The sequence below is a fragment of the Odocoileus virginianus genome, chromosome 15 (genome assembly GCF_023699985.2).
Source record: "Odocoileus virginianus isolate 20LAN1187 ecotype Illinois chromosome 15, Ovbor_1.2, whole genome shotgun sequence".
NCBI lineage: Eukaryota > Metazoa > Chordata > Mammalia > Artiodactyla > Cervidae > Odocoileus > Odocoileus virginianus.
In genome coordinates this window covers 55041222-55055683 of record NC_069688.1, presented here as the reverse complement: position 1 = coordinate 55055683, position 14462 = coordinate 55041222, and the positions used below count along the sequence as shown (strand labels likewise).

Sequence of the window (14462 nt, the reverse complement as noted above, 5' to 3'; positions counted from 1 at the left end):
ACTGTTTTATCTTCATATTGAATCCAACCCTATTAATCCAATTACCACTAATTACACGAAAATGAGAGATAAGAATAAATTTAATTTTGAGGCATCTTCAAGAGGCTCTGCAACTCCAAAATCTCTTGTTTCACTTTGCTCCCTAGTGGTGACTGTCTCAAACATCTCTACATCTCCAGAAGATTTTCTTTAAACTCTTGAACTTTAAGTTTCCCACACTTGTTCTTTGCTGGGTATGTGGAATGAAAATCAACTGAATCTGACTATATTATCACAAGCTATTAGCAATTTCAGCATTCCAGCCTTCGGGTTCTTAAGAGTGTTTATTCTTATAGTAATAATATTTAAATGCTGAATATCCAAATTATTTAAAAGAAAAACTGCTTGTATTATAGGTGATAACTTGCAAGCTTAACTCCAGGTTGATATATTTATTAACATTATAATTAAGCAACCAAGTCTTATATTCGGATGCTTTCACTTTGAAAGTCAATAATTTTCAACTCCTGCTAGATATGACAGTCATCCAGAAACCTAAAATATATGAATGTTCAGTCCCTCTCCCCGTCATCCAGACCAAATAATCACAGCCTCAGAGATCAAGGCCCTAAGCACTGGCATTTTTAAAAAGCACCAAAGGTGACTGTACTTGTATAGAGGTGATTCTACTTTTTTCCACTACTTGCAACTGAGAGATCATTTTATTATTAATCCAAACTACACATACTCAAAACCATATATACTATAGTTATGGGTAACAGCTATTCCAGGGTAATTTTGGTAATTTTTTCCTTGCTAGGGGGGGCTTTAGAATCTAATTTCACTAATTAAGTATAAACAAGTTCTCAAAAAAATTTAGCCTCAATCCCTGGTGGCTCAGATGGTAAGGAATCTGCCTGCAGTGCAAGACACCTGAGTTCAATCCCTGGGTCAGGAAGATCCCCTAGAAAAGAGAATGGCAACCCACTCTAGTATTCTTGCCTGGAGAATTCCATGGACAGAGGAGCCTGGTGGGCTATAGTTCATGGGGTTGCAGAGTCAGACACAACTGAGTTACTAACACCTTAACTAACATGGAATGTGTATTGCTAATTTTCTTTTTAATTTCTCTAAATACTAAACATAATATTGGATATATGGTATTTGTTCAATATTTTCATAATAAAAAATTCTATTGCAGATAATTCCATTCAGCCTCAATCCTTGCCCCTCTGTCACTGCCCTTCACATACTACATTCCTGAAACACTGAAGTAGTTTTAATTCACTCTTGCCTATACCTGTATATATGCTACGCCCCTTTCTCATTCCCTACAAAATTACTCATCCCTCACATATTACCTTAAACAATAACTCGTTTGAAGCTTTCCCTCAGCCTCATAGGCTGATTTACATGGTCCTTCTATATATGCTCCTATCGTACTCAGCAAACATTCTCATTGAAACAATTATCTTAGTGCTTCCTAATTATCAATTACATTGCCCTGTCCCTACTACACTACAAACTATAACCCTCTTTGAATGCTTACCCCTAGCATAGTTATTGAAACTACAAACTATGTCATTTTCAACATGTAAAACAGACTTTATAATTATGGGCCACACTCAGAATTGAAGAGTAATATAAGAGACAATGTAAAAAGACCATGATATCTTTACATACTCTGATTTTGTGGGCTAACTTATACAAATAAATCATGCTGGCAATGTTTTATAATGGAAATAACGGTTACCCTCCAATTTAGATATATTAATCCAGGTTATCTCTAGCTATTATCTCCTTGCTATTTTCAAATTTTTACTAGGTATCATTGAAGTTAGATATCATTCTACTCCTAACACCCACATTTTTTTAACTTTTAATCACTCAGCATTCTGGAAAAAAAAGAAAAAAGGTGAAAAACACACAAAGAGAAACTGCTTAATCTCAGAAAAATGCCAATATAACTGTATATATCTAGTTAATCATTTTATATTCAAAGAAAATGATACCATGGGATGAGACTCATCTCAATGAGTATACATAAGACTGTCAGACTTGCTATTACAAGATAAATTTATGTTTATCAGATAATTTATACATGAAAGTCAAGAAAGAACACCTTCATAAAACACAATTACATTTCAATTTTGTAGTCAGATACATATATTAACTTTAGACCAAATCATAAACATCAGGTAATAGCACAATACCTTTTCCAATGTCTTTGCCTTCCAAATCCTTTAAGGTAAATGACTTTCCTCTTACAATAAGAACAGCATCACCTTCCCACTTTTTGTGTTTTTTCTTTGAAGCTTTACACCAAACAACACTGAAATATTTAACTAGGCTATCAGGTTTCTCTTCTTGTCCCTTAGACACTGTTATTTCTTTAGGGGCTGAATGAACTAGAATATAAACAAAATAAAAACCAGTTATTATAGATGACATTAATATTTAAGTAATAAAATCACTCAACAAAATAAAAGCACAAGTAAACTGGATTGTATTAAGTATTTTTTCACATATATGTTATAAACTGGGAAATTCAAATATCAGCTTCTAGCATTACCACGAGAACAGAATGCAAATTTCTTATCATCATACAAACTTAGTAGAAGTAGAAAAACATAATAATCACTGGTAAGATTTTAAAACTCTAGTAATTAAAGATAAAATTTCAGCATCCATGGAAAAACGCCTAAAATCACGTGACAAGATCTATCAAGGAAAAGTAATACAAGATCACAGAGTTCTCTAAAAGAAAAACCTGTAGCTTTTTCAATAAGAACAAAGGTAAAACATTTAAGCAGCAATCAGACTAAAATTTCATCAACATATTCTTGTCTCCTAGCCTAAGGAGCTGTCAGGTTGGGTCCCTGATTCTGAGAATTCAGTAGTATACAATCAGGAAATTAAAAGTTCCTTATGAAAGTCTATACTTTTCTTGAAAACATTCCCAGTATCACCTTACAAAAACATATCCAAAAGGTCTAACAGAAAATTGTTCAGCAATGGAGAAACTGATTTATGGTGACAGAAACCAGAAAGTGGCTGCTGGCTCTGGAGTTGGGAAATTGACTGGAAAGGGCCAGGAAAGAAGAACTTGTTCTGGGTGATAGTTGCATAGGTGAATACATTTAACAGAAATCATTGTGGATCATTCAGAGCAATACATTTTATTGCATGTAAAGTACAGAGCGTGAAAAAGACAAAACATAATAAGACAAAGAATAACAGCAGAATAGGTTGAGAGGTATGTATATGATATTCGATATAATAGTATCTTTTAGTGCTTTGAAGCAAAAACACTCTTATCTATTAACTCAAAGCACACTTGACACTAAAGACAAAATCTCCCCTTATTACTCTGTCTTATTCTTTCTTTTCCGCTTGGCAGTTAACCATGAGCACTTCCGGGAGAAATACAGAGCATCCTCATACTAAGCCCTAGCTCTTGCTTCTCTCCTAACTTGTATACTATATTTTTCAATGACTAGATAAGTTTACTCCAGCTGAAGACAGGAAAATCTCATTCCCTCATTACTGAAGAGCTATTCACTGTATCTTTTACCAAATACACACCTCCAAAGCTATCAAAACAACAGAATTTACAAAACAAAAGCCAAATTATTACTTTATCTTTTAAAATACACCCACCTACTTAAATAGGAAAAGAAAAAGCCCTGAGACTAGGAATAAAGAATCCCCATTTTCACCACTTCTAATCAATGTTGTCCTGGAAAGTCTTAGCCAATGCAATAAGGCAATAAAAACAAAACGTATAAAGATCAGAAAGGAAGAGAAGAAGTAAAACTGTACCTATATGCGGATGATAAAACTGTCTACATAGAAATCCATAAGGAATCTGAAAACAAAGGACTGAGAACTAATAACTTATTCCATCAAATTTCAAAGTTAACTATCATGTAACAAAAATGAAGGTATTTTGGTATTTTTAAAAAAGACACAATGATCAATGCAATGAAATAGTGGCCACTGTGTATGGCCACTATTTTTCAACAAAGTTGGCAGAACAAATTGATTTTCAACTGATTTTCAACAAAGTTGGCAAAACAAATTCAATGGGAATAAGCCTTTTCAAACAAATGCTGAGTTAACTGGATAGTCACACAGAAAAAAAGATGAACATCAACCATTAACTCACCCTGTACACAAAATTTAACAAAAAATGAATCATAGACTTAAATGTACAATTTTACTACAAACTTTTACAAGAAAATGTAGTAGAAGATATTTGTAATCTTGAAGTAGGCAAAGGTTTTTTAGAATACAAATGTATAAAACATTAAAAATAAAATATATGTTTAATTTTATCAAAGTTTTTAAAGGATGCCATTAAGAAAACAGAGTCAAACAAATCAATACAAAATGGGCAAAAAAACATGAACAGATAATTCAGGAAAGAATATATACAAAAAGTCAGTAACACATAAAAGGATGTTTAACATCATTAACCATTTGAGAAATGCAAATAACAAACACAAGATACACTTCACATCCACATCTACTAAGATGATTAGTCTCAAATGGATAAAAGCAAGTATGGTGCAGATGCAAAGAAACTGGAATCCACACTCACTACTGGTGAGAATGTAAAATAGTCCAGCTACTTTAAAAAAGTTTCACGATTCTTCAAAAGATTACAGTTACCATATAATCCAGCAATTCCACTCCTAGGTATAGGCTCAAGACAGAGAAAAACATGTCCACACAAAAAAACTTGCACATGAATGTTTATAGCAGTATTATTCATAATAGCCCAAAGGTAGGAACAAAACAAATGTTCATTCAATGAACAAATGAATAAACAAATTATGGTACATCATGTTATTATTAGTGATACTATTCATAATATTATTCAATCATTAAAGGAATAAAACACTGATACATGCTAAATACATACAAACCTTAACAACATTATGTTAAGTGAGCGAAGCCAATCACAAAAGACTACACATTACATGGTTCCATTTATATGAAATGTCCAGAACAGGAAAGTCTATAGAGACAGAAAGTAGTTTAACGGTCACTTAGGGCTAGGAGGTGAGGGTGAGCTAGGGGCAGGAGGTATGGGGGTTGAAAGTTAGAGAGCACAGGATTTCTTTATGAAGGACTGAAAACATCTTAAAACTGTGGTGATAGTTGCACATAACTGTAAATACACTATTAAAAAATCAGGAATTACATACTTCATATGAGTGAATTATGTTGCTCTTGTTCAGTCGCTCAGTCATGCCTGACTCTTTGTGACCCCATGAACTGCAGCACGCCAGGCCTCCCTGTCATATAATGAGTGAATTACGTGGAATGTGAATTATAACTCAATAAAGTTGTTTAAAAACATGAGATAACACCACACACTAACTTGATTAAAAATTTTAAAACTGACTGTCTTAAGTGTTAGCAAAATGTAAAGTCAATTATAACTGAAAAAACAAGTATAGAGTGCCTAGAAATATCACACACTACTGGAAGGAATAGTACAATAGTACTATATACAATAGTACAATAGTACAGTAACTGTGGAAAACAGTATGAGAGACTCCTAAAAATTTAAACATACACCTACTATAACCAGCCATTTCACTGGAAAATATTTACTAAAGAGAGAAGAAAACACATGTCCAAAAACCAAACAAACAAAAAAAAAATGTCTACAGCTTCAAGCCAGGTAAACCAGTCTCCTAAAAGTCTGAAAAACCACTGTCACTACTAGAATTCAGATAATTCATTTGTGCAGCATTGGCATTCATGGATTTACAAAGTGAATTTTGAGTGCTCACTTCGGCAGCACATATACAAAGTGAATTCTGACTATCTGAAACCATCAAGGTTTTTTCCTAAGAAAACAAACGATTGACCCATAATGCTTGGCCCAACAACTTTTTATCCCCGAAAGGACTCTAGCTGCTGTAACCCCAAACCCAACAGTCAAGGACAGAGAGGACTAAAGGGCGGGGGCTCGTTTCCGGGCCTTCCTATCATAAAGGAGGGTGTTCGAACAAAGAGTAATCTCATATACTTCTTTGAGGGAAAACACGCTTCTAATACAGAAAATATGGTGCAGTTTTTTATTCTCCTCTTTTCATATATTATTTTGAATACATTTCCCATATCATTAAATAGTAAATTATGCTTAATATCTGCATAACATATTATCAATGATATTCCTACAAAGACAGGATCTACTTCACTACTATATTTAATATCATCTCACCAATTTTTAAGTGTATTTATTTTTTATTGTTAACAATTATCATGCAGCAAAATCAACATTTTCTCTTAGTGCACAGTTTTATGAATGTTAACACAGGTATAAATTGACTTAACACCACCACAGTCAGGATGGTCTTGATCCCTGTCTCCTGTACAATGTCATAAATCTCTGCCCATAGTTCATCAGGCACTCTATCAGATCTAGCCCCTTAAATCTACTTCTCACTTCCACTGTATAGTCATAAAGGATTTGATTTAGGTCATACCTGAATGGTCTAGTGGTTTTCCCTACTTTCTTCAATTTAAGTCTGAAGTTGGCAATAAGGAGTTCATGATCTGAGCCACAGTCAGCTTCTGGTCTTGTTTTTTCTGACTGTATAGAACTTCTCCATCTTTGGCTGCAAAGAATATAATCAATCTGATTTAGGTGTCGACCATCTGGTGACGTCCATGTGTAGAGTCTTCTCTTGTGTTGCTGGAAGAGGGTGTTTGCTATGACCAGTGCGTTCTCTTGGCAAAACTCTGTTAGCCTTTTCCCTGCTTCATTCCGTACTTCAAGGCCACATTTGCCTATTACTCCAGGTGTTTCTTGGCTTCCTACTTTTGCATTCCAGTCCCCTATAATGAAAAGGACATCTTTTTCGGGTGTTAGTTCTAAAAGGTCTTGTAGGTCTTCACAGAACCATTCAACTTCAGCTTCTTCAGCATTATTGGTTGGGGCATAGACTTGGATTACAGTGATACTGAATAGTTTGCCCTGGAAACAGAGATCATTCTGTCGTTTTTGAGATTGCATCCAAGTACTGCATTTCGGACTCTCTTGCTGACCATGATGCCTACTCCATTTCTTCTAAGGGATTCCTGCCCACAGTAGTAGATATAATGGTCATCTGAGTTAAATTCACCCATTCCAGTCCATTTTAGTTCGCTGATTCCTAGAATGTCGACATTCACTCTTGCCATCTCCTGTTTGACCACTTCCAATTTGCACTGATTCATGGACCTAACATTCCAGGTTCCTATGCAATATTGCTCTTTACAGCATCGAACCTTGCTTCTATCACCAGTCACATCCACAACTGGGTATTGTTTTTGCTTTGGCTCCATCTCTTCATTCTTTCTGGAGTTATTTCTCCACTGATCTCCAGTAGCATGTTGGGCAACTACCGACCTGGGGAGTTCCTCTTTCAGTATCCTATCGTTTTGCCTTTTCATACTTCCAAAATCACTGCAGATGGTGATTGCAGCCATGAAATTAAAAGACATTTACTCTTGGAAGGAAAGTTATGACCAACCTAAACAGCATATTAAAAAGCAGAGAAATAACTTTGCCAACAAAGGTCAGTCTAGCCAAAGCTGTGGTTTTTTCCAGTGGTCATGTATGGATGTGAGAGTTGGACTATAAAGAAAGCTGAGCGCCGAAGAATTGATGCTTTTGAACTGTGGTGTTGGAGAAGATTCTTGAGAGTCCCTTGGACTGCAAGGAGATCCAACCAGTCCATTCTAAAGGAGATCAGTCCTGGGTGTTCAATGGAAGGACTGATGCTGAAGCTGAAACTCCAGTACTTTGACCACCTCATGCGAAGAGTTGACTCATTGGAAAAGACCCTGATGCTGGGAGGGATTGGGCTCAGAAGGAGAAGGGGACGACAGAGGATGAGATGGCTGGATGGCATCACCAACTCAATGGACACGAGTTTGAGTAAACTCCGGGAGCTGGTGATGGACAGGGAGGCCTGGCATGCTGCGATTCATGGGGTCACAAAGAGTCGGACACGACTGAGCGATTGAACTGAACAGTCAGGATGAGTTCCATCACTCCAAAAGACTACCCAATGGGACGTCCCTGCTGCTCAGTGGTAAAGAATCCGCCTGCCAGTGCAGGAGACGTGGGTTTGATCCCTCATCCGGGAAGTTCCCCATGCCTCGGAGCAACTAACCTTACGCACAACTATTGAGACTGTGCTCTAGAGCCTAGGAGCTGCGACTACTGAGTCCACACGCCCTGGAGCCCATCCTCCGCAGCCAGAGAAGACACTGCAAAGAGAAGCCGGCTCACGGCACCGAGAGTAGCCCTGCTTTCCACTAGAGAAAAGCCCACACAGCAATGAAGAACCAGCAGAGCCAAAAGTAAAATAGTTATTTTTTTAAAAAAAGACTCTCTCATGCTATTCTTTTTTGGTCACACCCTTACCCTACTCAGTTACTGATCTGTTTTTCCACCAATATAGTTTTGTCTTTTCAAGAATGTTTCAAATAAATCAAAATCATACAGTACACCACCTTTCAAGCTGGTTTCTCCCACTCAGTATTATGTCTTTGAGATTTACCCAAGTTGATGCCTATATATCAACTTTGTTCTTTATTATTTTGTTCCTTACTATTTATTGAGGTGTTTCCATTAATAGCTCTTAACTATCACAAATAAAGCTACTATGAACATTTATGTACAGATTTTTGTGTGAACATTCATCTTTACCAATTTGATAGAAATGGCATTTAACATGGTAATTTGAATTTTATTATTAGTGATGAGACCGTTTTTATATATAGTTACATTTCCTCTTTGCATGACTTCTCTAATTTCATATTATAAAGGATGTACCTAAAATAAGTTTCTCACCTTTTTAAACTGAATTTTCAATCCAATCTGAAGACCCTCAACATTCATTCATCCAACAATTTACGACTGCCCAAAATGCAGTCTAAACTCAAACTCAGGGAGGTGGGAGGGGGGATCGGGATGGGGAATACATGTAAATCCATGGCTGATTCATGTCAATGTATGACAAAAACCACTACAATATTGTAAAGTAATTAGCCTCCAACTGATAAAAATAAAAGAAAAAAAAAAAGAAACTCAAACTCTTACTGCAAAATTTCAGTGAAATCTATGAGTAGAACACGGGCACTAAAGAGAACTTGAATTAGTAAGAAATTATGTCAAAATTAAAGGACTTTCCTGGTGATGCAGCAGATAAGAATCCACCTGCCAAAGCTAGGGACAAGGGTTTGATTCCTGGTCCAGGAAGATTCCACATGCCATGGAGCCACCAAGTCCGTGTGCCACAACTACTGAGCCCAAGCCCTAGAGCCAGTGTGCGGCAACTACTGAGGTCCACATGCCTACAGCCTGGACTCGGCAACAACAGAAGCCACGGCAATGAGAAGCCTGCGCAGGGCGAAAAAGAGCAGCCCCTGCTCGCCACTAGAGAAAGCCTGTGCACAGCAACAAAGACCCCGTACAACCAAATTAAACAAATACAAAAATTAAAATGTTTTAAAAATATATAAAATACTATTATATTTTAATATGTAAAAGGCTAATACTTAATAAGTGATGAATGTGCTAGAAGAATCAAGAATCCATTTATATCCTCTTTAACATAAGGAACTCACTACACCTTCTACTGTAATAAAATTTCAAATAATTTGTGAAATTTTAAATAGGCCCAGGTTATTTAAACACTCCTCTCTATCCCTCCCCGCTAAAAAAAAGAAAACCATATGTTCTGCAACACACAGAATTTAACAGTTTAAAATGCACCAGGTCGAAATAAGCCCACTCACTAGAAATTATTATACTGTAACTCAATAAATGATTATGTTTTAGTAATAGGTCAAAAAGTTGATTCTTTATTTTAATGAGAAACTATGAGATTGGAGGGAGAACCAGTGCATTATTTTAGGGGTAAGAAAGAACTCTTAAAAAGATTACTTGACTTCCCCCTACTAAAACCCTTTCCCCACAATAAATCCCAGGAAAAGGCCATGGAAAAACATGGAAAAACAAAGTTAAAATTATTCTGTGATGTGTTATGCTCAGGGATAAACCAGAACACATGCATAAAAAGGGAACTTACATTGCCTGAAAGAGTTGTCCGTCCCCACTGTTTCCACTATAATCATCTGAATAACCACTCACTCCCTCGCTTTCTTCAAATTCGCAGTCAACTTCTCAACTTCGCCAACCTGGCTTCCAGTTGGGCCTGCCCCAAAGTTGCTGTGTTAAAGGCCACTAAGGAGCTCTTTGCCAATAAACCCACAGGTTACTTTTTAGTCCTGACCAAAGTTCCCAAAAGTATTGGACAATGTTGACCATTTCTTTCCGAAATACTGAACTCTATTTTTATAGCTTCTAACACACTTCAAATTTTCCTCTTCCTTGATGGCTATTTCTTTATCATCTTTGCCAGTTCTTACTTCCAGCCTAACCTTTGTTTATTGGAGCTCTTCAGCCCTGAGTCCTAAGCCTACCTCCCCTCACTATGTACCAAATCTTCTTAAATTAGCTCCCATGGCTTCAATACCATTACTATAGTAAGTTATATTTTTTTCTCTAGCCCAGATCATAACTCTAGATTTGCATGTATACCAGTACATGCAGTTGGGTCTACATGAATGTCTCATAAATGTCACAAACTCACCAGATACACTTATCTTCTCTACAAAAATTGCTCCTCTTTCAGTTTTTCCATTTTTCAGTGAAAGAAGCCAAGAAACTGGCAATCATCCAAGACATTCACGTTCTCAATTCCTGAGCCAATCAACCACAAAATCCACAAGAGTCTACTCTCTTCATGGTTCTCAAAGCTGTGTACTATTTGCCTTTTGCACTGTCCTTACTCTTTCCAAATAATCATCTCTGGACTACAGAAATATTCCAAGGTCTTCTCAACAGTTCTATTGAAGTCTTCTCTTGCCACCCCTACACCCAAAGCCATTTTCCATATTTACTGTATTTATTTTTAAATGCGGGCTTCCAAGGTAGTGCAGTAGTAAAGAACCTGCCTGCCAATGCAGGAGACTCAAGTTCAATCCCTGGGTTGGGAAGATCCCCTGGAGGGGGGAATGTCAACTCCAAGATTCTCGCCTGGAAAATTTCATGGACTGAGGAGTATCACAAGATTGAGCAACTGAGCTCACACACATGAGTTTTTAAATGTAAATCTAATCATCTACTTGTCTTAAAGGTCTTGAAGAAAACATTACTTCCAACCAAAGTTCCTTCTACTTTTCTTCCTTCAACATGCTTATCTAAATTAATTTCTAGTCACCCTTCCATATAGTTTAAATTTCCCTGACTGCAAAACTACATCAAGCTGTGTTATCTCAGCATTAACTCAGCAATTATGTGACAAACTATTTAATATCAGCCTTTCCCACAAAACTATAAAGTGTTGAGAGGAGGGTGTCTTTAGATCTTGATCATCACCATATTCCCATAACAATAGGTAGTTTTCAAAACTGCCATTTTTATTCTAGGTACATTTTTACTTCATGTTTATAAAGATAGTAAAATAGAATTACCTTAAAACTAATTTTCATGAGAAAGTAGCCTTAGAAGTTAACTTTGAACTCAGCTGCATAGTTGTACATACTGTACATTCAGGATAATTTTCCAAGTAAATGTAATAACAAAGATTTATTACTTCTTTATGTATTTTAATTTTTGCCAACATGAATTCTTTCATAACTATTATTTCTACCAAATAGTTTTGTTAATTCAAATTTTGCTTCAATATTATGAAGACTGTATTACTCCATTAGTTTTTAGTCAAAAAGATACCAGTTCTTAGATAAGCTATTTGTCACATGTTATTTTTGTTATTTTAATTTTTCCAGATAAAGTTTTGAGGGTTTTAGCATTAATGAAAAAGATGGGATGCTTTGATCAGTTTTTGAATTCTAAAAAATGCTGTGGTGTGCAATTTTAGACAATTTTAGTTTGTTTTCTTTATACACTATTTCTACTAGTAGCAGTCACTGTGCATGAATGAAAGACTGACAACAGCTTTCTGTATTTTTCAAATTTGTTCTTGATTTTCACTTGGTTAAGAGAAAAATGTAACTCCTCAGGATTGCTATTAAAGAAGGGACAAAAAATCTGTCTTCATCAAAAATGGCTGGGAAAGATATCTTAGAGTCAAATATTGTATTGTATTCCCTGGAGAGCTGCCTGTTATGTCCAAACCTGCCCCTGCAAAAAAAAAAAAAAAACTGACTAGAACAAAAGACAGTAGTTAAATTCCAAGAATTCAGAATTCCTTATACTAACTGAAATAACATAAAGGTCTCAGATTTAGATATATCCTTTCTTTTGCAGGAAAGAAAGGAGAAGGAATAAAAGCATGAACTCTGGAGCCAGACTGGTTGCGCTTGAAGCTTGAGTCTGCCCTAACTAGTAATATGACCCTGGACAAGTTACTTACCCCTGTGCCAGCTTATAAATTGGCAAACGAATGTAATACTAATACCTACATCATAGAATTGTTGCATTAGACTAGCTAATACATGTAAAATGCTTACAACAGTCTTCGCCATGCAGTAAGTGCTCTCCAAATGTTAACGACCATCATCATCTTCTACTTGTCCCTTTCCCCTTTAGTCCCTTTTTAAACGTAGGCACAGGGCAAGAGAAAGGACTGCTCCAGTACTCTTGCCTGGAGAATCCCACGGACAGAGGAGCCTGGTGGGCTACAGTCCATGGGGTTGCAAAGAGTCAGACACAATTGAGAAGGACTAACACACAGGGCAGGCAAAGGAAAATGACTGCAAAAAAGCAGAATGAAGACATTAGGAATTAAACATATTAGGAGCATAACTTCCTTTATCTAGACTACTTGTAACATGTAAAACAGACTAATTTGCTACATTCCAGACTAACCACCACTAACAATTCCACTCTAACCTATAATTTTTCCCAGGCTTCCCAGGTGGCTCAGTGGGTAAAGAATTCACCTGCAATGCAGGAGATGAACGCAGGTTTGATCTCCAGGTCGGGAAGATCTCCTGGAGGAAGGCATGGCAACACCTTCCAATATTCCTGCCTGGAGAATCTCATGGACAGAGGAGCCTGAATGACCATAGCCCATAGGACTGGAAAGAGTCAGACACGACTGAAGCAACTGAGCACGCATGCTGTTCGTTTTTATTTCTAAACTTGGTTCTGATCTACTTCTCCTTCGACCCTGTAATGCGCTTTCCGAATCAATGCCAAAAACAGTCTTCATAAACCAAGGCTCAAAGCTGTACAGCAAGATTCACAAGGTAATTCACAGGGTGAGGATGCTTAAACCCACGCTTTGACAAAAGAGGAGGGCAGAGACATGGTCACTTAAATATTAACAGTGGATGTTATCATCTTAATGGATGAGTCCTAAGCATAGTAATGCTAAGACTGCATGGTTTAATTATACATTCCATAAACCCAAACCTTTAATATTCTTTTCTTTTAACAATTCTAAACACAAATGGAGTAAATGGAATTTAAAATGTCTCAAATCATCAAATTCAACAAAAAATGTAAATACTCTTACAAACCATATTTTTTGAGTTTCAAAATTACCAAAACTACCAGAACTTTTAATACACATTAACATATAACTGCAATATTAACGTGAGATTTCAGAGACATGGTTTTCATTACACTAAAAAATATGCAAACATGAATATACAAATTCTTCAAACTGGTAAACATCCACAGCTTTCTTTACCTAACAAAACAGACTGAATGCCAACTAACCGCAAGTATCATTATGCATAAAATAAACCTAGAAGATACTTCTCTGCATTAAAGATCATTTTCAGAATGATACTTTGAGACGGTCAGGAACTATACATTTCATATTTCTCAATTCTTCATGCCAAAGCATATATGCAATAAGTGCTAAAACAGAAAGAAAAAAAAATCAACAAACTACAATATTCCCAGATATCTAAACTATCTGCCCAGCATTTTTAATTCTTTGAAATATACAAAAATTTATTCATCAATTTCAATTCTGACATTCCAATCAATAAACATGCAAAGCTTTATTTTAAAAAATAATCCATACACTGTTGATGGGAGTGTAAAATGGTACAATTACTTTGAGAAAAGGTTTGGCAGTTTCTTAAAAAGTTAAACATATATCTTCCTTAAGCCAGCATTAAGTTCATGACATACTTATATGAGAAAATACAGAACAACCAAAATCTGGAAAAAAGTCCAGAAGTCCATCAAAAGATAATGGATGGGGACTTTCCTGGTGGCCCAGTAGCTAAGACTCCATGCTCCCAATGCAGGGGGCCTGGGTTCGATCCCTGGTCAGGGAACTAAGATCCCATATGTCTCAACTAAGACAGGGTACAGTCAAATAAATTCATTAAATAAATAAATGGATTTTTTTTTAAAGATAGAGGATAAACAAACTGTGGTGTATTTATAAAATGGAATACTACTCAGCAACAAAAAAAAGCAA

General features: G+C 36.1%; 1 protein-coding gene across 2 annotated transcripts in view; it reads right to left on the bottom strand.

The window, feature by feature from the left end:
- The window catches only part of RAD54B (RAD54 homolog B), a 109006-nt gene that overhangs the window by 48194 nt on the left and 46350 nt on the right, over positions 1 to 14462 (bottom strand). For both annotated transcript variants that reach the window (XM_020873139.2, XM_070477387.1), the window contains exon 4: positions 2193 to 2387. In XM_020873139.2, coding sequence (XP_020728798.2) covers positions 2193 to 2387 — 195 coding nt within the window. The remainder of the gene's footprint in view (positions 1 to 2192; positions 2388 to 14462) is intronic.